The sequence below is a fragment of the Pangasianodon hypophthalmus genome, chromosome 8, assembly GCF_027358585.1.
Source record: "Pangasianodon hypophthalmus isolate fPanHyp1 chromosome 8, fPanHyp1.pri, whole genome shotgun sequence".
Lineage (NCBI taxonomy): Eukaryota > Metazoa > Chordata > Actinopteri > Siluriformes > Pangasiidae > Pangasianodon > Pangasianodon hypophthalmus.
The window spans coordinates 19,249,437-19,275,490 of record NC_069717.1 but is presented as its reverse complement, the minus strand read 5'-3'; the positions used below and the strand labels follow the sequence as shown (position 1 = coordinate 19,275,490).

The following is a 26,054-nucleotide window of genomic DNA, read 5'->3' as shown; positions in this document are numbered from 1 at the left end:
TAATAATACAAATAATTTGCATGGATTACTGCACTTTTATATATACTGTCGATTTTAAATTGCTTATTTTTTTATTACATTTAGAGAATTTAGCAGATGCCCTTAGCAGAGTCTCCATAGAGACTTACAGAAGTGCTTTGGTGTGTCTATCAAAAACACATCTTCATGCTAGTACGTCAGGGACTAAGAAAACCATCAAGAAAATTTTTTTTTGGAAAATCAGTCATTTTATATCATTGGTATTAATCAAAGAATAAAAATAAAGAAAGTGAGCCAACACAAACCCATAAATTAAGAACAAATAAAACAAATCATTCAATTATGACAAAAGAAATGCTGAGACGAACTGGTATAAACAAGTGTCTGAGCTGAAGGAAGATTTAGGGCTCATTTATTATTATTATTAAAATAATAATAATAATAAAAGCTGCAAGCAGCATTTTCTGGGGCCAAGCACCCAGGCTCGGTGAGCCACACATTCACAGACACACTACAGTTGTTGCCTAAGCAATCACAAGAAAGCAGAGCCATAACTTTAGGCAAAGAGATTCAAGAGTGATTTGTAGTTTCACTCATGATGTGTATGTTTTGACCACGGACAGTGGTGAAATGTAGGAGGAAAGGTCTAGAGGAACAAATGGGCAGTAGGGTGGCATTGCTGTAGCATTGTTTATACAGGTCTCAAGATGATGTGAGCTAAATTTGGTGAAGATTGGGCAAAATTTGGAGGAGTAGCAGAAAAAATGGCAGTTAAATGTAAGCATTTTTTAGCATCTTATTGTGACTTTTGACCAGTAGGTGGTGCTGAAATTTGTTGCGCAGCCTCAGGTCATGGTCCTGAAGATGCCTACCAAGTTTTATGTCAGTGGGCAAAGTCATTGCTGAGATACCACCTCACTTCCTGTTTGGAGGCTTTGCCATTAGATTTGTTGGCCCATTACAGGCAAACCCTTTGGAATATTCAAAATTCCATTAATAACTTTTGTGAGGCTTACTCTGAAGATAATGTCTGCCAAATTTGGTGACGAATGGACAAAATTTTTAGGAGGAGTAGCAAAAAACTGTTTTTGACAAAATCCAAGATGGCGGAAAATCTAATTAGGTGGAAATTGACGTCATAGGGTGCATTGAACTTGTCGCAAAATTTGGAGGAGTAGCAGCAAAAATGGCAGTTAAATGTAAGCATTTTTTAGCATCTTATTCTGACTTTTGACCAGTAGGTGGTGCTTAAATTTGTTGCGCAGCCTCAGGTCATGGTCCTGAAGATGCTTACCAAGTTTTGTGTAAGTGTGCAAAGTCATTGCTGAGATACAGCCTCAATTCCTGTTTGGCGGCTTAACTGTCAGATTTGTTGGCCCATTACAGAAAAACCATTTAGAATATTCAAAATTCTTTTGATAATTTTTGTGAGGCTTACTCTGAAGATGATGTTTGCCAAATGAAGATGATGTTTGCCAGAATATTTGTAGGAGGAGTAGCGAAAAACAGTTTTTAACAAAATCCAAGATGGTCAACAGAAAGTACACTTGAATTTCAGATGTTGGTGTGCATTCACTTCTGAATACTCCAGGGAATTATAGGAAAAATAAACTGTGAATTTATCACAAACTCTTCAAATGATATGAGGAAAAAAATGAAAGTTGTTACAGTTCTTGAACACAAGGTGGCACAGTCACAAAACTTTTTGGGTAAATTCAGGGCCTGGTCCTGAAGATACTTATCAAGTTTCATGATGATATGTAGATGCATTGCTGAGATATATCCTCACATCCTGTTTTTTGCATTTGCAAGCGCGCTACAGGAGAACGGGTTTAAATATCAAAATTCTTTTTATATCTTTTGTTCAGACAGGCCCCAAGATGACGTGAGCCAAATTTGGTGAAGATTGGACAAAATTTGGAGGAGTAGCAAAAATGGAAGTTAGATGTAAGCATTTTTAGCATGTTGTTGTAACTATTGACCAGTACGTGGTGCTTTCACGAAATTTGTTGCATCGCTTCAGGTCATGGTCTTGAAGACGTGTACCAAGTTTTGTGTCAGTGGGCAAAGTTGTTGCTGAGATACAACCTTACTTCCTGTTTGGAGGCTTTGCCATTAGATTTGTTGGCCCATTACGGGCAAACCCTTTGGAATATTCAATATTCCTTTAATGACTTTTGTGAGGCTTAGTCTGAAGAAATTCTGCCAAATTTGGTGACGATTGGACAAAATATTTAGGAGGAGTAGCAAAAAAACTGTTTTTGACAAAATCCAAGATGGCGGAAATTGACGTCATAGGGTGCGTTGAACTTGTCCCAGGGAATACAGGGATGCCTGGCTTTTAAATTTTGGACACAAGGTTCAAAAGTTATCACCATAAAGGTACTTCCAAATTAGGCCCAAATTTGACCCGATGGTGGCGCTAGAGCATTGGCAACACTTGGCATGAATTTGGTCAGAATGTTCCTTAGACCCTCCACAATCAGTGTGCCAAATTTCAAAAAAAAGTTTTTACTAGACGGTACTATGGGCTCCCATAGACACGCAAGCCAGAAGAAGAAGAAGAAGAAAACATAGAATAACAATAGGGTGCCTATGCACCTTCGGTGCTTGGCCCCCTAATAATTAAAGCTGCAAGCAGCCAAGCACCCAGACTCAGTGAGCCACACATTCACAAACACTCTACAGTCGTTGCCTAAGCAATCACAAGAAAGCAGAGCCATAACTTTAGGCAAAGGGATTCAAGAGTGATTTGTAATTTCACTCATGATTTGTATGTTTTGACCATGGACAGTGGTGGAATTCTCTGACTGTAGGAGGAAAGGTCTCGAAGAACAAATGGGCAGCAGGGTGGCATTGCTGCAGCATTGTTTAGACAGGTCTCACGATGATGTGACCCAGATTTGGTGAAGATTGGACAAAATTTGGAGGAGGAGTGGCAAAAATGGCAGTTAGATGTAAGCATTTTAGCATGTTATTGTTACTTTTGACCAGTAGGTGGCACTATCACAAAATTTGTTGCATAACCTCATAACAGGTCATGGTCCTGAAGATGCCTACCAAGTTTGGTGCGAGTGGGCAAAGTCATTGCTGAGATACAACCACACTTCCTGTTTGGTGGCTTTGCCATCAGATTCATCGGCCAATTACAGGCTAACCCGGAATGGCGGAAAATCTAATTAGGCGGAAATTGACGTCATAGGGTCCATTGAACTTGTCTCAACCCAGGGAATCCAGGGATGCCTAGCTTTTAAATTTTGAACACAGGGTTAATCCCAAATTTGACCCGATGGTGGTGCGTTGGCAGCACTTGGCTAAAATTTGATCACAATGTTCCTTAGACTTGCCGCAATCAGTGTGCCAAATTTCACAACTTTTTACTAGATGGTTCTAGTTCCCATAGACACCCTAGCCAGAAGAAGAAGAAGAAGAAAAAAACATAGAACAACAATAGGGTGCCTATGCACCTTTGGTGCTTGGCCCCCTAATAATGATAATAATAATAATAACAATAATAATAATAATAATTTTTTGGAATTGAGTCATAACTTCCATCATTTTGGCTTATGCAAACATTTCCACACAACTTTGGTAAAATTTTGATAAATGAGGCACAGTCCCTGTACATTTTGTAAAATGAAATATGAAATTTTCCCATAGACTGAAATGCAAATGAGAGAAAGAAGAAGAGCTGTTGTCTCAGGAAAATGTGCTAATTTAATAAAGTAAAAAAAAAAACATTTCCCAAAAAAAGTTTATGTTTAAATATATAAACAATAATAGATATATTGTCATATCTATTAAATTATATTTTATAAAATTTAAATTAAGTTGCTTTCTGCATTTCGCGAAGAGACGAAAGGGAAGCAGCAGGCTTTTCTTGGCAGCGGGGTGCTTTTAAAGCAGCAGCAGAGCGTCGTCCTTGCTTATATCTGCTTCTGTGAATGACAGGGAGATAGCGGTTAGTGAAGAATGTTTCTCCGCTTACCTTCCTGTTGGTAGATTGGCCGCGAGCTCCTTTTATAGCTCCCCGTCTTCTCCTGGAGGGTGAATAGGATTTATAGCATTTAGTCACTCCGCCACGTGCACTCCGGCTGTCCAAAACAAATGTGGTGCTGAAAGGGCGCTGTCTTTTCAGCCCCATGCTGTCAGTCGTGTGACGGCTGTCGGCCCACCGTCACGCTACCCCCCCCCCCCCCCCCCCCTACTGACGGCAAGGGATGGGCCCAGAGTGAATAGCGCCGAGTGAGCCCATCCGCGTTGCCATGCTGAGCCCCCGCCTGGTGCTGCACTGTGAAGTTGTAGTCCTGCAGGGAGAGGAACCAGCGGGTTACCTGGACGTTGGTGTCTTTGGCCTTGGCCATCCACTGGAGGAGTGCGTGGTCGGTATAGTATATAGTAAATATGTCAATTTATTCCTAATGAGCAAGCCAGAGGCGATGGTGGCAAGGAAAAACTCCCTGAGACGATATGAGGAAGAAACCTTGAGAGGAACCAGGCTCAAAAGGGAACCCATCCTCATGTGGGTGCAATGGATAGTGCAATTATAAATAAATCCCTTCTATTATTGTATACTATATGGACAAATAGTGCAATTGAGCAACCAGTAAATTCATCACAGTTTTCACAAAAAGTCTGGTTGGTTAAAATCTATCCACTGTCCACTGATGGAGTCCTGAGTACGAAGGTGCTCGTGGCAACTGCAGCCCCAAAGCCACTACAGCACTCACAGTCCCAAGCCATTACAGTACAGCTCTCCATATGTGATCCCCAACCCTCAGATGGCACCATCCCCAGCAATCCAAACGGTTCTTCAGGCCGTCCATATGGGGCCACCCCCAGCAGCAGCGAGTGAACTCAACCGATGAGAACTCCAACCAGAAGTAGGGCATCAGGATGGGTCAGGCAGATCCGGGGAGCAGAAGGGGTCAGGATCACTGGCATCTCAGAAGTAGCATGTGTAGCTCGACAGAGAGTGAGAGAGAGAGAGATGGAGAGAGAGGGAGAGATTGTTAGGTAAGCTTTTGTCTTCTAATGGTTAAGGACAATGTACTTTGCGTGCAGAGTGCAAGCAGGGCCTCCGGCAAGATTAGCTATGACAGCATAACTAAAAGGGAGAGCCAGAAGCTAACACAGACATGAGGCAGCCTGGGACATAAGGCAGCCAGCCACTCCACCGTCGACAAACCCGAGTGAACTCATGAGAGTGGAGGGGCGACAGCATCCAAACATTCCAGTTCACCACAACACTCTGTGCAACCCTCCAGACCTGCCCCTGTACCTAAGAAAAAACTATTCACAAAAGGCTTGACTAAACAAATACGTTTTCAGCCTTTACTTAAACACTGAGACTGTGTCTGAGCCCGGAACACTAAGTGTTCAGGCTGTTCCATAACTGTGGGGCTTTGTAAGAGAAAGCTCTACCCCCAGCTGTAGCTCGCACTATTCGAGGTACCAACAAATAGCCTGTACCTTTTGATCTAAGTAGGCGTGGTGGCACATACAAGACCAAAAGTTCGCTCAGGTACTGTGGCGCGAGACCATTTAGTGCTTTATAGGTCAATAGTAGTATTTTATAATCAATACGAAATTTGATTGGGAGCCAATGCAGTGTGGATAAGATACGGGTGATGTGGTCTTCTGGTTCTAGTAAGGACTCTTGCTGCTGCATTCTGGACTAACTGGAGCTTGTTTATGCATATACTGGAACATCCAGACAGTAAGGCATTACAATATTCCAATATTCCAACCTAGAGGTAACGAAAGCATGAACTAATTTTTCTGCATTGTGTAGTGACAATATATTTCTTATTTTAGCAATATTTCTGAGATGAATTATATTATTCATCTACAGGGTTAGTTATAAAACTGTCTGGTTTAAATTAATAGTCTGAATTTTTTCAATTTCAATTTTTTTTTTCAATTTTACCATTGAAAGAATTCATGAAGTCATCACTGCTATATAACAATTGTGTGCGTGTTTCTATTGTGGTCTTATTCCTAGTTAATTTTGCTACAGTATTAAATAAGAATCTAGGATTATTTCTGTTATCTTCAATTAGGGTGGAGAGATACACTGATCTAGCAGCACTAAGAGCTTTCCTGTAGCTCAAAAGGCTCTCCTTCCAGGCTATTTGAAATACTACTGATTTAGTTTGATGCCATTTACGTTCTAGTTTTCGAGTGGCCTGTTTTAAAGTTTGTGTATGATCGCTATACCAGGGTGCTAGCTTTTTCTCCCTAATTATTTTTCTTTTAAGTGGAACTACCTTATCTAGCGTGTTGCAGAACGTTGATTCTAAGCATTCAGTTGCCTGGTCGAGTTCTTCGGGATCAGATGGTGATCCAATCATGGTTGATAAATCTGGGAGATTACTGATAAAACAGTTGTAGTTGTTGACGTGAAAGTACATTTGACACGGTGACGTGGCAAGGTGCATATACAGTGCCTATAGAAAATCATCATACCCTGTGAAAACCTTTACCTTTTGTCACGTTACACCCTGGAAAATAAAATAAATTAAGTCTCACTTTTTTGAGCTGCATGTACACATTATAATCCTCATCATTAAAGTAAAAATATCATTTAAAAAAATTCTGGAGGATTATTAAAAATTAATCAGTGAAATGCTTGGTTTGGTAACTTGATCAGCCCTTTAGAGTATACCATTATAATCTTGCTCGGGTGCAAGCAGTCAACTTCCAGATTAAACACCAGGCTAATTGCCCCACCTGACATCAATAGTAGTGGTGTTGATTACTTCAGAATAAAACGAGCTGTTTCTTGAAGATTCCACTGTTAGTAGTGCATGGTACGGCAACGAATTCACCATGGTTGGGAAAGTGCTTTCAAAAGAACTCCAGGATAAAGTTGTAGAAAGGCACAAGTTAGGTGCAGGCTACAAAAATATTTCAGAGGCTTTAACTATCCCTCAGAGTACTGTTCAGAGCATCATTAAGAAGTGGAAAGCGTATGGCACCACCAGCACATTGCCTAGATCAGGCCGTCCGTCCCAAGTGGATGACAGAGCCAGGAGGACATTGATAAGAGAAGCTACCAGGAGGCCAAAGGCAACTTTGAAGGACTTACAAGGCTTTATGGCTGGGTCTGTTCAGTCTGTGCATGTGACAACTATCTCCCAAGCTTTACACAAAGCTGGCCAAAAAAGTGTCACACTCAGTCTCGTTTGTGCTATGCAAAAACACATTTGGAAGAGTCTGATACCTTCTGGCAAAAGGTGCTATGGTCTGATGAGATCAAAATTGACCTTTTTGGACTGAAGTCCAAGCGCTATGTTTGGCAAAAAGCAAACACAGCACACCACCCAAAACACACCATACCTACTGTGAAGCATGGTGGTGGCAGCATTATGTTGTGGGGGTGTTTCTCTTCAGCTGGGACTGGGCGATTGGTCAGGATTGAAGGGAAAATGGATGCTGCCAAGTACATCCAAATTCTTGAGGAAAACCTGCATCCCTCTGCTAGACAGCTGAAGATGGGCAGGTTATTCACCTTCCAACACGACAATGACCCTAAACATACTGCCAAAACAACGAAATGGCTTAAGGATAAGAAGGTGAATGTCCTTGAGTGGCCAAGTCAGAGCCCTGACTTAAATCCAATCGAAAATCTGTGAATGGATTTGAAGAGAGCAGTCCATTGACGCTCACCACAGAATTTAACTGAACTTGAGCAATTCTGCAAGGAAGAATGGGCAAATATTCTCCAATCAAGGTGTGAAAAGCTAGTACAGACATATCCAAAAAGACTGATGGCTGTAATTAAAGCAAAAGGTGGCTCTACGAAGTATTAACTCAAGAGACTGATGATTTTTCCAACCCTGTTATTTTTATTTTATTAATTTGCAGAACTGTTGTGTTTTTTCTTTCATTGGTTTGATGTTGTAAGACCAAAATTGTAAATAAAGCTGGAAAAGTTATTTGGATTGGGTTTGATTTCAGGCTGTATGACAAATAAAGTAACTATTTCAAAGGGGTATGATGATTTTCTATAGGCACTGTATTATGATTAAGACACATTTTAAATGAGATGAGGTAATGATCTGAGATAGCTTCAGACTGTGGAAATGAGACTATATTTTCTATATTTAATCTGAATGTTAGTATTAAATCAAGAGTGTGACAACCACTATGGGTGGGTCCTAATACATTCTGATTAACCCCTACTGAATCAAGAATGGACACAACTGCTGTTCTTAGAGGGTCATCTGGATTATCAAAATGAATATTAAAGTCAATTAAAGACAATTAATGCCTTGTCTAAGGAAACAACCAGGTTAGAGATGAAATCCGCAAATTCACATAGGAATTCTGAATATGACCCTGGGGGTCTGTAAATAATAATTAGCGGAATCACCTTGGTAGACTTATTATTAGTGGCTATATGTATGTTATGTTAGTATAAAGACCTTCAAACGTGTTGAATTTATGACTAGGTTTTTGTGTGATGCCTAGATTATCATTATAGATGATTGCGACGCTCCTCCTTTGCCAGTTAGACGGGGCTGATGTATGTAACTGTACCTGGGAGGACTAACTTCATTTAATGCTACAAACTCGTTTGGTTTAATCCACTTTTCTGTTAAACACAGTACATCAAACTCCTGATCAGTAATGGTTTCATTAACAATAAGCGCTTTAGACGTAAAGGATCTAATATTCAACAGTCCTAGCTTCAGATCAATGGTGCCGGCTACGCATTTGGTTTGATTTAATTTATGTTAATTAGGTTACTAAAACAAACTGTCTGAGTATGTCTATAATTTTGTTTAGCTCGGGGAACAGACACAGTCTCGATACGGTGGAACCTAAGTGACGACTCAGTGCAGCTAGCAGACGGTCGGTTTAGCCTGCTTGTCTGCTCCCTGGCCTTGGCCCTGGGTTGTCACCGATTAAATAGGCCTGTTCTCAGACTATGTGCTATGCTGCAAGAAATGAGAGCAGCACCTTCCCGAGTGGGATGGACACCGTCCCGCCCTAAAAGGCCAGCCTTGCCCTCAAAGATAGTCCAATTATCTGTAAAGCCCACATTGTTTTCGGAGCACCCACCTGGACATCCAGCAGTTCAGCGACCATAACCTGCTGTAAGCTACATCGCCACACCGCATTGGGATGGGCCGAGAGCATACTACAGCATCGGACATCGCCTTCGCTAATTTACACACCTCTACCATGTTACTCTTAGTAACCTCTGACTGACGAAGGCGTATATCATTAGCTCCTACATGAATAACTATCTTTCAGAACCTGTGCTTGCTTAAGACCCTAAGATTACCTGCTATGTCCATCGCCCTGGCTCCCGGTATACACCTAACTAAAGCTGCTGGTGCCCCTAAAGGCCTAGCTAATTTCATGTGCCACAAGATAGAGTCACCTATAACCAGAGCTCTTTCACTGCTCTTTCAGCTTCACTGAGGAGAGCAAACCTGTTGGACACGTGAAGCGGAGAGGAGTGGTGCTCCCGTGGGCGAGCCTTAGCGTTAGCTTTGGCTTTGCGATAATGCCGTCGAGCTAACTCTCTCTAGAGTCTGGATGCGCACCTCTAATGCTGCAATCTTCTCCGTCAGAGAGCTAACTAACATACATTATCACAAATAAAGCGATTACTAACGACGGAGGAAGAATGACTAAACATCCTGCACTCAACACACGACTGAACAAGCTGAATGTTAGACATGTTTAATGCACCTTAGTCGAAGGTTTGTTGATATTATTTTAGATGGCGTAGATCCGGTGTGGATGGCCTCCGCTCTCTGTCTTGACAAAATACAAAATCGCTCTTCGAGAGAGAAAAACAAATGAAAATATGGTAGAAGAGAACATGAAAAATACAAGAGATGAAAACAGTAGCGCAAATTATTGATTTAAAAAAAGAAAGAAACAGGATAGTTAAGACGCCGACGCAGGAAAGAAACTCCCGGCAAAACAATTTGAAAACAGGAAGTGACATCAAAATGAGACAGTTATACCTCCTTAGAGCGTGGCAGCCTGAGACCACAGTAGTCAGCAGAAGCCAGCATGATGGAAGCCGTTATGCAAAAGCTCACACATGCTCATTTTGGGGGTTAAGAGAACCCTGACAGGTCCTGGTTTTTGACTAAGGGATAGCACCAAGTACTGGTCATGTCAGTATATACTCTCTAAGCAGTAAAGGGAGTCCAAATGGGGACCCCACAAGGGTCTTGCATTCAGTTGGAAGGGTGACCAGTTGTTTGGTGTAGTATGCACACTACATGAGTGATTGCAGGCAAAGCTCACACATTACACAATCTTTCAACTGGAGAGATCTGTACTGAAGCACTTCTGATCCCAAAATCCTGCTTTCTCATGATAACAGTTACATGATAAGACAGCTCTTATCATGTGACTTTGTGATTCTTAAGAAAACTGGAGATACAGTAACTACAAAAGTAGCCAAAGTAAAAAGTAGCTATTTTTATACTATGAGCCAACAGGAATCATGTTGTATTTGTTTTTTATTTTTGCTGTTGTGAACAACTATTTGGGAATAGTTGCTAGCCAAATAATAACATGCCAAATAATTTCTTAGAGACACATTATTATTATTGTTATTATTATTATTATTATTATTATTATTATTAATTTTGCCCTCACGCTAACACACAAACACATGACTGATCTGGGTTCAGGGATCTGCTGCGCATGGCAGCAGATGAATTTGACTTCCTCTCAGACTTTCATTGGCAGCACTGTTTTTGCTACTAGTCCCACTATATGGACTCACAGTATACAGTTCATTGCTGAGAATGTCAAACATGCTTGAATATATTGGCATCTCAACAGGGCCAGACTTATGCATGAGCTAACCTGGGATGTAGCTCAGAGCCCAGATGAAAGGGGCCTCTAAATGAATCAAAAGTGATAAATAAATATTTAGGTTTATTTAGTCCAGTATTCAGACTATTTTCAAAGCGATATTGCCACTGGCTCCTTCAAGTTCAAGAAACAGGTACTTTGATTTGTTTAGTTGTATGTTGTTCATATTAGGCTTGTGTTTATTGGTTTACGTTTTGACAGTAGGATGGAACGCATGTGCAGTCATTTGGGCTTTTGATATCGACTAGTCATGTCGGATAACAGAAAATACAGTAGTTGAGCAAGTCAAGGACATACCTTGTATTTATTTTAGGAATTCCATTTAGACTAGCTTTGGCTTTTGTTTGAGGGGACACATTGCTGCCTGTTAACAGTCCATTTTAGTGTATTGTGTGGATGCATAGAGTTTTGATTCAAGGTGGTGGCATTGGGTCTCTTTTACTATAGTAAATTTAGTTTTATATTTGGTTATGTCCGCTCAATAGCGCACAAATGGCATGCCAAACTACTATAAGGCTACTCTAAAATGTGGTTCAAAAGGGAATTCAACTGATTTAAAGTTAGTAGGAAGTTTTCTTTGAATACACTGAGTATTGTTATCACTGAAACAAGGACATTGCTGTATAGGAGCTATGAAATGCAAACCACTCTTTGGCATTTACTGCCCAAGCAGAAAAAATCCTCCTGGATGAGATGGAGAATGGAGGTTATTATAACAGCAACGGGGGGAACCTTCGGCCATATAGTGTATTTGTGACGCACATGTAACAGATTTCTATATAATTATAATTATTAAAAATCGATACTGATAATGAAATAGAAAAATGTTAATCAGGTAAAATTAATGCATGAGAGTGGCTGAGTATTATTAGCTGCTATTAGATCATGGTCTCTTTAATAGCATATTATCATGAAATTATAGTAGCTGCTGTTTTGTGCTATAGCAGCATATATTTTTCTCTGGAGAAGGTTGGAGAAGTTGTAGATTCATGTCATGGTGTATGTATAGGGCCCCAACAATGGTTCAAGCCCAGGGGCCCCCACCACCACCCCATGTCCGTCTCTGCACCTCAGTGTACACTATGCGAAATTGAGCATTTGCAACTGGGGGGAACTCACAATGTTCAGTACAGCCACAGTACAATAGTAGAGTGTTGCATTGAATGGACCATCTTCATGCTAAAGCTCCTCCCAGGTAAATATGAACTCTGCCTATCTGAGAAGTGCCCTTGCAAAGCTGTAGGCAACAGGATGAGAATGCACAGTGCCTCTGGGTTTGGGCTACGAGTAGTTCTTCCAATTGAATGAGACCTGTGTATTAATGTTGCACTATTAGAAATTAAGCAATCATAACTCTCTTAATTGTGGAAGTCATAATATTCAGCCCAGTCAGAGTGCAATGGCAAGACCCAGAGAGCAGGGATAGATTCTTGCCTTAACTTCTCACAATGATAAAGTAAGCAGTCTTTTTCATTGCCTGCATTTAAGTAAATTTGCATGGTTCAGCTGAGTCAAAGGGCACTGGTAGTGCTCTTGTAGGGCTGTAAGGTGGTTGGTTGAGGGTGCACAAAGCCATGTGTGCCCCTTCTAGTTGGATGCAAGAACCTTGTGGGGTCCCTATGAGGGCTGCCTCTATCGCCCCCAAAGTACACTGACAATTCCAGCTTTCAGAGCCCCCTTCAAACTGACACTAGACTGACCCTTAGACAGACAAGCACAAATATCTCCAAAAGTTTGAAGCATGCAATTGTCTAGAATGTCTTTGAATGCTGTAGCTTTAAGATTTTCCTTCACTTGAAGATCCAGCATGACAAACAAGAGACTAATTTTTAGTGAAATCGCCCATACCATCAAATCACTGCATGAGCATAATAAAAACATTATTTTAATGAAAAGGTTGGATATATGCTTGGTTGTGCAACAGTAGTATTTAGTGGAATTATAATAGTGATTATTGCTCAAACTGTTTTTTTTAACTTAACACTTTATTCATTTTTATGATATAGTATTTTATTTATTTTTCGGTAACATCTGAATATTTCACTAATGTTTATACACACACACACTTGTCTGTGTGTGTATAATTTATAGTATGTTTAATTTTGATAAGTAGCTGTGTTTGTGCATTAATATAAGCAATATTACTATTATGTTCATATTATTGTATTAAAGTGGCATAATGTCAACAAAAAATCAGTTAAATTGTTAATCACAGTTCCTTGTACGACAATCATCAGCCAAAATTTCAATTTGTGAGAGACTCAGCTGTCAGTGACTCTGTAGAACAGCATTTCTCTACACTTTGCTAGCTTAACTTTAAATAAATGCTACTGTTCATGAGTGTTCACAAGTGTTTCTTAGGCTTTTAATAAAAGTTTTATACCTTTAATGGTGCAACATACTGCAATATATATTAGCATATCTAAAGATATGAACTCCAAAACACATGGGTGATACAGAATATGTTCATAACAGAAGTGTTCACAAAAAAACAAGTATGTATAAAGCATACATAGTGATAGAAGAAGGAGTAGAAGAAGAAGAAATGCCAATGACAGATATAAACTCACTTTACAGTACAAGGATACATTGATGTCACATACACTGTACAGAGAAAGACTAACCAACAGGCACATTTTCTGGTGTTAGAATCTTTGCCAGCTCTAAAAAAACCACAAAACATACAACAAACCTATCCCTATGTTCACTTTCAGATGTGTGGCCTACATGTGTAACAATAAAAAAAATTAAATAGATACATAATAAAAAAGGAGAATAGCAGGAGGTAGCAAACACAATTACTTCTTTAGCCCACCAGTGCAGTGATGCTAGATAACCTTCTGCAACCATACTTGGGGAAGTTTTTTCATTTCTTCTTTAATTTACAGTACAGAAAGAAATTATAAAAACTCTCAACATTGTTGAGAAATAAGTTATGACATGCACATGAACAAAAATCCTCCAACTATCCTTGTAATGTTTGGTGTAATTGATTAAAATTTTTAGTAAACTAGGAGGAGAATAAACCCAGAACCAAGGCTCAATACAGTGTCAATATTGATACTGCTACTCATAAACTACTACTCAAAAATATGCTGACATACACTGATATACATTAACAACCTAATCATATGCTTGAGAAATTGATGGGAAATACAGTCACAAAACTAATGCAGATCTGGAGTATATTACAAATGTGTTCCATTACTAAGAAACCGCACACTTTCCAAAGCTTTTTTAATTCTTAATCTCCTAATTTTCTCACAAAAAATATTATTCATTTGAGACCAGAAAGGATGATTGACCCAGTTGCTTCAAGTTTATTAGTATATGTTTCATCTTTTCCCTATTTTAAGAAGTTTGTAAACTGAGGGGCTATCAGTTAGGTGCATGCATAATATGAAAACAAAAATTCCGTTATTGTTCTACAGTGGGACATCTCATTCTTCTGCAATACTTCACATTTTCCAGGCCTTTTCACTTACAGTAATTCGTAAAATACAATAAAATAATGACCCATTTATAATACAAACTTTTGGCACATGTTCACATGAAAACATATAAATAAGACAGTATTAGTTTGTACACAAAATGTTTGACATCTTTCACACAGAGTAATATGCATGTACAATATTTAACAAGGGTATATGTACAATATTTAACAAACGTGACATATTATTTTATATGTCAAACCCCCCACCCCCCAATATTGTGTCCACAATAAGTATTCCACAAAAGAGAATAGGTTTAGCAATAATAAATTTACAGGCAGGATTGAAGGACAATGCTTCCTTTGCTGGATGTAAGAAGATATTTAAAATAAAATACATTTCTTTCTTTCTTTCTTTCTTTCTTTTTTTTTTAACAAATCTGGGCAATTTTTTTTCCTTTGTTCCTTAAATGGAATAAACCAGCTTTGAATTAATCTCTTTTTGGAAAAGAGCAGAATTTCTTTCAGGATAATACAAGTTAATACATGAGGATATTTTGAGTATAAACCTTAGCCTCCTTCACAGTCTTGAGTGCAGACTTGACTTACTTCAGATTCTGGCAGAAATTGCAACAACTGACATTCTCCCTGGTCTGTAATTATATTCGCTGCAGTTTCCGTCCTGTAACGGTTAAAAGAGATTCTCCATAAGCTACAGTGTTCCTCTCAGAATATGACATTTTTGGTATCATTATGCTCTCTTTATTTTAACTGTTCTTCTTCGGCACATTTCTCTAGGACACTTCTAAATTGCACAGAACCCACAAAGTGAAAGTCCACATATACTGCACCCTGATCAGCAGGGCTGTTGTATTAATACAAGGCAAAATATGATCACCATAACAGCACAGGTCTTTAAACTTGACTTTATGTTCATTTCTTTTTGAACATTCTTGTTACTGGCTATATGTATATGACTATACATATATATATATATATATATATATATATATATATATATATATATATATATATATATATATATTATAATTATAATTAATCCGTGTATTGACTTCCATTAAACAAAAATAGTAGTCCAAATCAGTGACTATTTGTTCTGTTAATCACTAAGGATAGAATTTACATCAATACTGTCAGCTTATTTTTTAATGGCGGATCTTTGCTGCGTTTTGTCATTGGGACCGAGATAACAAAGAAGCACTTAATTTAATCTGCTCTTTGTTGTTTGTAATTGACTACGTTTTTTTTTTTTTTTTTTTTTGGAAAACGAACCACAGCTAATGATCACATCTATCTTCAGCTGGATCAGGTGTGTTGGGAGCTGGAAGAACTTTACACCATGTTGAGCAGTGGGTTTTCATGATTGAATGTGAGAACACTGCTTTAAAATAAGGTGTCATATGTTCACATGCAGGATCTGTATTGTCTTTCAAAGATCACATGCATTTACAGCACTTAGAGAAAAACATCAGGGGACGGTATAGGATTGGGAAATACATTAACACGGATCCCATATCTGTCAGGTGTTTAATACCAACAGTCTGATCCTCAGTATCTGATTGACGGATAATAAAGCCAGAAATAAGTTAATTAGGGAATGTTGTTTATAAATATGAAAAAAAAAACGCTGAATGTAGTCCCTGTCATTTGTATATACTGTACATAATGGTATATGCGCATTCTTCTATAAGGGGGGTTGTTTGTCTAGATCCATAAATATCATTTATGGAATAACAAACAGCATGAAGTTGAGCTATATTGGGTGTTTTGTATTTGGTTATATGCATATAAATCCATAAAAGATGGAACAACGGGACTTATTGAACAGTACAGGAGGTGTAGAAAAAGTGCAACAGGAATTGTTTAAAGGTTTGGATGATTGTGCTGTATTACTAGTGCTGTATTATCCTTCCTGTAGCTGAGCCACAGAAGAAGGGAAAATAAGAATTTTACAGTTTTTACATCACATAGATTAAATCACATGAACTGTTTTGATTCTACAGTCTTATGGGTATCAAAGTTAATGAAAACAGAAAGCAGTATTATGTATGTTAAGGGATCTCAAACGTTTTTCATCCAGGGAGCCCTTCCAGAGTAAAGAATGACAGAGGACCACCTCATGATCACAGCACAGATTTAATTTTTGAGAACAATAGGGTAAATATACACCCACTGCCCACTTTATTAGGAATACTTGTACATTTGCACATTTCATGCAGTTATCTTATCAGCCAATCATGTGGCAGGTCAAGAGCTTCAGTTAATGTTCACATCAAACATGAGAATGGAGGAAAATGTGAGCTCTGTGACTTTACCCGTGGTATGTATATTAGTATCAGATGGGCTGGTTTGGGTATTTCAGAAACTTCGAAAATTAGAAGACAAATAACTTGGTCTTTTTCCAGTCTTCAGCTGTCCAGTTTGGGTGAGCCTGTGCCCATGATAGCCTCAGATTCCTGTTCTTGGCTGACAGGAGTGGAGTCTGATGTGATCTTCTGCTGTTGTAGCCCATCCACCTCAAGCTTCGACAGTTGTAAAGAGTTATTATTTGAGTTACTATATTCTTCCCGGCAGCTCGAACCAATTTGGCCATTTTCCTCTGACCTCTCTTATCAACAATGCTTTTCCACCCACAGAACTATCGCTCAATCAATATTTTTTGTTTTTCACACCATTCTGTGTAAACTCTAGAGACTGTTGTGTGTGAAAATCCCAGGAGATCAGCAGTTTCTGAAATACTCAAACCAGCCCACCTGGTATCAACAAGCATGCCATGATCAAAGTCACAAAGATCACACTTTTTCTTCATTCTGATGTTTGATGTAAACATTAACTGAAACTCTTGCCTTGTATCTGCAGGTGTACAAGTGTTTGTAATAAAGTGGATGGTGAGCGTATGTGCCGTCATATTAAATTATTCGAGCCAGTAGAGCCGTAGATTTGATACACTATGTATCAGTAACAACACTTCCAACAACACTTCCTTCATATAAAGTCACCAGGAAATTAGACAACTATGATAACTAAATAATGACCATAACAACAATGATACTAGTTAATGGTAATTTCCACTACAGTCATGTGATTAAAAAAAAAAAAAAAGTCAGACCCCCTGGATCTGGATGACATTAGTCCTAGAGGTAAAAATTATTTTTTTTTTCAAATTTTTTTTAATTGTGTTGAATTGCGGAATGTGCTAATATTGGTGGTAATAATAATTATTACTGAAACATTGCCTTAGAGATATTTGACACTGAAATTTCAGCCCTGGAAGGTACAGTATTGTAATATTTTGATGCTGTCTGATGTGGCACTTGTCTACGTAGTGTTTTTTAAAAATATTTATTTTTTTATTAATATTTTTATTGGTAGAGCTGAAACACCTAGGTGAAAATGAAAAGGAGTTTGAATCAAGGTCAAAGTGCTTAGTGCAAAGTTCAGTTTATTCCACAAAATATGATGGAACACACAATGACATGCTTAAAGGGATCTGTAGGATTTAGCGTCTGATGCTGGTTGGTTTGATCTCATTAAAAGTTAACGTAATTTTATTGTGAGTTAATGTAACGTAAGGGCAACTTGATTTATTCTACAGTTAAAAATGAAGCCGCAGACAATGCAACATTGATCGATTGTCTGTGTTTATAGATGATTCGTGCGAAACTGGGAAAGGGGTTTAAAACAACAAGAGGACTTGGGATATATTTACGTACTTATTCAGCTTAGCTAAGCTTTGGGATGCTCTGAGAATGCCCCAGAACCAGTTAAACAAGTGAAAAATAGCTAATTGTCTTAATTGTTTCAAAACAGGTATCAAACTCTAACGTCACAGCAAAAACCCCGAATCCACATGAACTAGTTAGTTAGCCCAACTAGTATAAAAGCTTAAAGAGAGTCTAAAAACAGATCTTGCGCAGATAGTGTTCTCACTGAAGGCTGTTAAGTGATATCATGGAATGATATTAATCCGTTTGGAGAAGGAGGATAGAAGTTTTACAAGTGGGATTATTTTATGACATCGCCATTGCACTGTATTTAGATATAGGCCTACTCTTTGCAGAAAGTCACTGTTGAGCCAAATCCTTAATCCTAAACTGTTCAGCTATATGCTCTTAGAGAAAAAATCTTTAAAAATCTTGTTTTGTGCCTTTGTGGACAGTCAGAAAGGGTTCCAGGTAGAGCTTAAACAAGTGAAGAACCTCATTTTGCCAAGAGTTAATGCTTGGATTGTAGTCTGTCACATCTGTCACTTTTGAATAGATAAATCTCTTGTACGTGAATATATTTGACCTGTAACTGTGCCTGTTTTGACGAGAACTTTATGTCCAACTGTCCTACAACTGCTTACGTTTATGTAACTTTATATTTTAGTTCTACTCTGTGTCAGACTTTTTCCCTTGCATGGCTCCTGCTTTGACCTCTAGGTAACTCAGTACCCAACTCTCCTACAGCTGCTCGTCTTTCTATTTCATTTCTCTCTCTCTCTCTCTCTTTCATTTTCTCTTAGAGTCCATGGTTTGCCCTGTGCCCCCTCCCGCATCCCAAAGTGCCCCTTCGTTCTTGCGCCACTACGCAGGGGGTTTGGGGCGCGGCGCGATGCGATGCGTAGAGACGGCCTGGACCGACCCTACCTTTCTCTTCACCGGACTGGCTCTCTTGGTGATTCTCTATCTTTCCCTTTCTATCTATCTTTTCCTTCCACTTTTGGGGATGTGCTGATTTTAATAATAATTATAATACAATTACATTTTTTATGATCATTTTCGCTATCACGTTGTTATAACCTCACATTGAAAGCTAAACTGATCAAGTCAAGTCAAGTACAAATATGCTAATAAGCAAAATCACCTCAGTGATATTTTGAAGTGTTTCACAATAAGAATATCATCCATGTTGAATATTTCAGTGTGATCACATAACCAGTTATCAGCACATGGCTAGTCTTTATTTCTTCTTTGCATGCATCTCTGACTTTTCTGTATATCTCTGTGGTTTCTTGTTTTTTTTTTGCTTATGTTCTTCTACTTGCAAATGTCAGTCTATAGATGATAGACAAACACCAAATGGCAGTAGTGCTGTCCAGGCTTTTCAAGAGGAATGATGTGTAATTACATATAAAGAAAGGCATATAAAGAGCCTCCTTAGTATAAAGACAATGTATTGTTTAATAAATGCATTTTTTCTTTCAAAAGGATTTTGTTTGTACAGTTTGCACAATGCATATTTTGCAGTCAGATGTCAATGTTGTTGTAGTTAGTTTTAGCCCATGTTTAAAAAAATATCTTGATTAATTTGTGGCGATTTTGATTTGACATACAATGCTTTGCAAAAGTATTCAACCCCCTTAAAAGTCATCAGAATCCTCTGGATTGCAGTTGACACTTTGTTCCAGCTGGAATTTTTATTCAAACCAATATGCTCTTAAAGTCAAAATTCATTATTTATCACTGAAAAATGCTGCTTATATAATTATTCTACCCCTTCAGACTAGTACTTGGTAGAACTACCTTTTGTTGCAATAACAGCTTTAAGTCTGTTGGGGTAAGTTCCTACCAGCTTTGCACGCTGACTGAGTGATTTTCATCCAAACGGTGCCATAGATTCTTGAGTGGTTGAGATCGGGACTTTGACCTGGCCACTGTAGAACATTCATCTTTAGTTGTTCAGCCACTCCTGTGTTCCTCTGGCTTTGTGCTTGGGATCATTGTCCTGTTGAATGGTGAAGTTTCTCCCAAGCTTCATTTTTTTTAGCAGACTGAAGCAGTCTTGCAATATCTCCTTGTGTTTTGCACCATCCATCCGTCTTTCAGTTTCAACAAGGTGCCTAGTCCCTGCTGAGGAAAAGCATCCCCATGACATGATGCTGCCATGCCCACTTCTCTTTTGGGATGGTGTTTGTTGAGGAATGAGAAGTGTTAGGTTTGCACCACACATAGCATTTTGATTTTTTCGCCAAAAAGCTCCACTTTTCTTTCAGCTGACCACAAAACTTTATCTCACTTTTAACTGGGTGATTTTTTGATGCTTGGAAACTCCAAATGTGCTTTGATGTTGTTTTTTACTTCAGTAATGGCATCTTTCTAGCCACCCTCCCATACAGGCCAGTTGTATGCAGAGCTCTTGCTCTCTCTGACTGGTGCACCTTCACTCCAGACTCAGCCACTGAACTCTGCAGCTCCTTCGATGTAATTTTTGGCCTTTCTGTGGCTTCCCCTCTAGTCACCTTCTTGCTCTGAGGCTGAGTTTTGAGGCACGGCCTTGTCTAGGAAGCACTGGGGTCCTCACAATTGATCCAACAGTGCTCACTGGGATCTCCAAACACTTGGATATTATTTTGTAGCCTTTTCCTATCTTGTGCATGTCTATAAGTTAATCTCCTTAGAATCAACATTCATCTTGTACATGATTTTCTTTTCTGTTTCTTTGATTATATTTTGTATGATTCTGCAGAACATCATGATCAGACTGTAGGGATGTCAAATTCCTTCAAAATTGCATTCAGATTTAATGTTTGAATGCAGTTGAATATGAATTAGGCTTGTAAAGAGTTAATTTTTTGTTGAATCATGTTTATCTTGGGAAATAAATGGGAAGTGGTGGCTCAGTGGTTAAGACATTGGACTACTGATCAGAAGATTGAGTTGAAATCACTGCACTGCCAAGCTGCCACTGCTGGGCCCTTGAGCAAGGCCCTTAACCTTCAACTGCTCAGTTGTATGAATAAGATAAACTTAAGTCGCTCTGGATAAGGGCGTCAGCTAAATGCCGTAAATGTTAAATCTTTAAGATGGGGCAAAGTCATGCAAGTGTTCTGCTTGAAACGAGTAAAATTCAAAAGCCTTGTAATATTTTGTATTACCTGTAATATTCAAAATGTTGTAATATTTTATGTACGCAGTTTATTTCATGCTATGTTTGTTTTTCATTTTTACCTCATTTTCTCCCAATTTGTTCATTTGTCAGTTCTTACCCACTAGCTAGCTCTCTCTAGCAGTCGGGAGGGTGAAGCCTGATGTGCTTCGTCCAACACACGTGAAACCAGCTACTGCATGTTTTCGAGCTGTTACTCTTGATGCGTCACAGGGCAACATAACTCACTCTGCATACGTGGTCTGACACCCACAGTCCCTGGATTGACTGGGGATACAGTAATGTCATTCCTCCCACCAAGAGAGCACAGCCAGTTTTGCTCTTATGGTTTGACGGAGGTATGTGGCATCATCAGGATTCAAACTCATGATCTCCTAATGATAAGGGGACCGCTTTTCTGTTGTGCCACTCGGGAGCCTCACAATGTTTCTTTATTAGAACAACAAATTCCCTTTTGCCCATTACTCCTTGCTATGTACTACTACACCCCCTTATCTGATGGACAGCAAGGGTTCTTCTAGTGTTTTGAAGCACAATGAACATGCAGGACTTCCTTAAAGATGTATTAGTCTGCTGTCAGAAGGACTTCTGATGAAGCATGAATTAGACTTTACAAATGATGCACATATTAAAAAGGTGAGTCAAAGAAGACAAAGAAGCAGCAGTAGGACTCCTATAAATATTGTCTCTAAGTGCAGTTCTTTACTTGGACATTAAGCTTTGGAAGTTATGTGTTTTGTTAAGATTATTAGTATCATTAAGACTTAGTCCAGATTAGTGTTTCTTGACTTACAAGAATCTCTATTTCTATTTTAATTCTCTATTTCTATTTTTTTCTCTTTTCTATTCTAATTTCTATATAATCAGTCAGACAAACTGTGATTTGCAATATATCCAACCACTGGATCTCACTAGTTTCTTTGTTGCAGTCTTCTGTTTAAATGTTCTGTCCCAGAAATGGGATTAGCTGTTCTCTATGCAGTTTCTAAAAGGCAATCCATTCATGTCATGTGTAGTTTCGATATTGTTTTTATTGCAAAATTTTTCCTCACAGGCATCAGAATACTTTGTTACAAACCACTTCCATTAGGATTTTAGGTGTACTAAGATTTAGTGATTTACAGTCATAGTGATTTTGTGTGTGTGTGTGTTTGAAGGCATAGTGCATGAAAATGTGAAAATGAGGTCTGATGGAGAGAGTGATCAGGCATCAGGGACTTCATCCGATGAGGTGCAGAGTCCTGTCCGAGTGCGAATGCGTAACAACCACTCACGGCGTATCTGCAATGAGGTAATACACAATCATCTGGAACAGCAGACGTACCATCTACATAACTATCCATAATATAAGCTCTTTCTCTCTCTCTCTCGCACACATGCGCGCGCACACACACACACACACACACGGATACAACCATAAATTGCAAAATTGCCTGATAAAGATCAGTGAAAAAATGTATACGAACAGAAAGCAATATAAATGGAGATGAATCTGTATTCAGATTATACTTAGGGCGTTAACAGCGGAGTTTAATGCCCGTGTTGCCTTTTTTGCTGATGAGCTGTTTCATTTAAAATTGCTATCCATTAGCGGTGTCATTTTGTCTCCTCTTCCCTTTGGGTTTCTGTGAAACACGTTACTGATGTGAGCCAAAAAAAAAAAGAAAATTACCAAAATGGAAAAATTTTCACTGGAAAAATATTTTGTATTTTTAATACGTGTAACACAATGTATAACTGTGTTCTCTGTAAACTGTGCTAGGAAGTTGTTTAGTTCTACAGATTAGGTGGGAATCCACCAACAATAATAATAGTAAAAAAATTAAAGTTAGCAGGAGATGGTGAACTGGGGAGAATTTAAAACCACAGTGTATTGAATTTGCACTGTATATGTACATCATTTGAGCTCATTGGTACATTATATCACATGTGTATTCGTGTATTTATGCAGTGCAGGATAAGCATTTTGTGCTTTCTGCCATGAAATTAATATTTAGTGATGTTTTTTCCATCCCCATGTCTCTTATTTCCCCATAAGATTTATTGATTTTAAATGTGTGTATAACTTGACTTCTCTTACCCAGTCACTCTCATGTTCTTTCTTCCTCTGTAGGACATTAATAAGCGTCTATCACTGCCGGTGGATATCCGTTTGCCGGAGGGCTATTTGGAAAAATTTGCTATGAACAGTCCTCCCTTCGATAAACCCTTGAGTCGGAGGCTACGGCGAGCTTCACTGGTAAGCCAATTACTTAGAGAACACTCCTAGTATTGTAAAATCCAACTGTTAGCACAGATTAACCCATTTATATTTTTTTATAAGTTGTTCCTTAATGTTTTTCAATTTTCCTGCTCAAAGACTTCGGATTTAACTTGCCTGTTAAATACCACGTTTAGTAGATGTGTGATCTTTTTTTTTAATCAACTGCTATTAAGTTTTTGCTTAAATAAGTTCATAAATTGTTAATTTGTAAAGGCTTATGTATACCAAGCTATACTTGAATCTTTTTTTTTCGCATTAGGCATTGAACATGAAGTTTCAAAGCAAGCTTTGAACTGCACACACACACACACACACACACACACAAAAGAACATTTTACATTTTGTTAAAATGTAAAGCAGTAGCGTTAGTGAGTCAGCAGAGGAAGGTGTTCAGGATAAAATGTTAATTCAAGTCAAAGCAGTTGGGTGGAAGTTGGCCAGGCTTGTACATCGTACATCGTCACAGTACATCGTACAGATTCACCCAAGCTGGACAGTTGAAGATTAAAAAAAAAATTACCTGGTCTTTTTCCAGTCTTCAACTGTCCATTTTTGGAGATTCTTGTTCTTGGCTGACAGGAGTAGAACCTGATGTGGTCTGTTGTAGCCCATCCACCTAAAGGATTGATGTGTGGTGTGTTCTGAGATGCTTTTCTGCTCTCCATGGTGGTAAAGAGTGCTTATTTGAGTTACTATAGACTTCCTGTCAGCTCAAACCAGTCTGGTCATTCTCCTCTGATCCCTCTTATCAACAAGGTGTTTTCACCCACAGACCTGTCGCTCACTCAGTGTTTTTTGCACCATTCCGTGACCTCTAGAGACTGTTGTGTTTGAAAATTCCAGGAGATTCCAGGAGTAGTTTCTGAAATACTCAAACCAGTCCTTCTGGTACCAACAATCATGCCACAGTTAAAGTCACAGAGATCACACTTTTTCCCAATTCTGATGTTTGATGTGAACAATAACTGAAGCTCTTGCTCACCTAATGTCTGCATCTAGAGGCCTTGGGCCACTGGGTGGGGTGTAGGGTACAACTGTGTTTATGCATTTAGAGAGGCCTGAGTTATACTGAAATTACAGGGTGTGCTGTCTATACTCTTGCTTGAGAGATGCATGTGTCTGTGAGTTTGTAGGTGCAACATTTTTCCAGCTCCTGCTTCACCTTTATACACAATCGGGTCCATAAGTATTTGGACACTAACACATTTTTTGTAATTATGCCTCTGTACATTATCACAACAGATTTGAAATGAAGCAATCAAGATGTGATTAAAGGATAAACTTTCAGCTTTAAAAATATTGCATTAACTGTTTAGGAATTATAGCCATATTTTACAGAGTCCCTCCATTCTCATATGCTCAAAAGTAATTGGACAATTGACTGATAAGCAGTTTCATGGCCAGGTCTGGCCTCTTTCCTCATTATTTCATGACAAATTAAGGAGATAAAAGGTCTGGGGTTGATTCCAAGTGTTGATTTTGCATTTGGTAGCTGTTCATGTGAACTCTCAATATGCAGTCCAAAGAGGTTTTGATGCAAGTGATGGAGGCCATCTAGGCTGAAAAAACAAAACAGACCTATCAGAGAGATAGCAGAAACTTTAGGAGTAGCCAAATCAACAATTTGGTACAGTCTTAAAAAGAAGGAATGCACTGGTGAGCTCAGCAACACCAAAAGGCCTGGAACACCATGGAAGACAACTAAAGTGGATGATCATAGACGTCTTTCCTTGGTGAAGAAAAACCCCTTCATAACGTCTAGCCAAGTCAAGAACACTCTGGAGGAGGTAGGCATATCATTGCCAAAGTCTACAATCAAGAGACACCTTCATGAATGTAGATTCAGATGGTAAACCTCAACATGCAAACTACTGGTAACACTCAAGAACAGAAAGGCCAGATTAGACTTTGCTAGAAAACATCTAAAAAAGCCTGCCCAGTTCTGGAACAAGATTCTTTGGACAGATGAAACCAAGATTAATGTGTATCAGAATGATGGGAAGAGAAAAGTATGGAGAAGGAAAGGAATGGCTCATGTTCTAAAGCATACCACATCATCTGTCAAACATGTGGGGGCATGGGCTTGTATGGCTGCCAGTGGAACTGGGTCACTGGTGTTTACTGATGATGTGACTGCTGATAGAAGCAGCAGGATGAATTCTGAAGTGTATAGAGCTATACTTTCTACTCAGGTTCAGTCAAATGCTGCAAAACTGATAGGATAGTGTTTCACAGTACATATGGACAATGACCTAAAACATATCGTGAAACAAACCCAAGAGCTTCTAAAGGCAAAGAATATTCTTAAATGAGTCAGTCACCTGACCTCAAGCCAATAGAGCATGCTTTTCACTTACTGAAGACAAAACTGAAGGACCCACAAACAAGCAGCAACTGAAGGCAGCTGCAGCAAAGGCCTGGCAAAGCATCTCAAGGGAGGAAACTCAGCATTTGGTGATATCCATGGGTTCCAGACTTCAGGCAGTCATTGACTGCGAAGTATTTGCATTCAAGTATAAAAATAATCCTTATATTTATAATTATTAGTTTGTCCAATTATTTTTGTGCCTGTGAAAATGGAGGGACTATGTAAAAAAATGGTCGTAATTCCTAAACGGTTAATGCAGTATTTTT

At 38.8% G+C, this 26,054-nt stretch overlaps 1 protein-coding gene across 1 annotated transcript; it reads left to right on the top strand.

Annotated features, from left to right (window-relative positions):
- Positions 1–18,688: 18,688 nt before the first annotated feature.
- Positions 18,689–23,569, top strand: LOC128318701 (cyclin-dependent kinase 16-like). Its single transcript, XM_053236078.1, has 4 exons — positions 18,689–18,711; positions 18,795–18,946; positions 22,282–22,448; positions 23,271–23,569. The coding sequence occupies exons 1-4, from the start codon at positions 18,689–18,691 to the stop codon at positions 23,424–23,426; spliced, it is 498 nt and encodes a 165-aa protein (XP_053092053.1). The 3' UTR covers positions 23,427–23,569.
- Positions 23,570–26,054: the final 2,485 nt, after the last annotated feature.

What these genes read in the sequence shown, in the direction of transcription:
- LOC128318701 (XM_053236078.1), top strand. Translation starts at nt 18,689, where the DNA reads ATGGCTCCTGCTTTGACCTCTAG. An exon ending in GCTCCTGCTTTGACCTCTAG is followed by an intron (nt 18,712 to 18,794) that starts GTAACTCAGTAC and finishes ATTTTCTCTTAG; the next exon opens with AGTCCATGGTTTGCCCTGTG. An exon ending in TCACCGGACTGGCTCTCTTG is followed by an intron (nt 18,947 to 22,281) that starts GTGATTCTCTAT and finishes AGTGATTTACAG; the next exon opens with TCATAGTGATTTTGTGTGTG.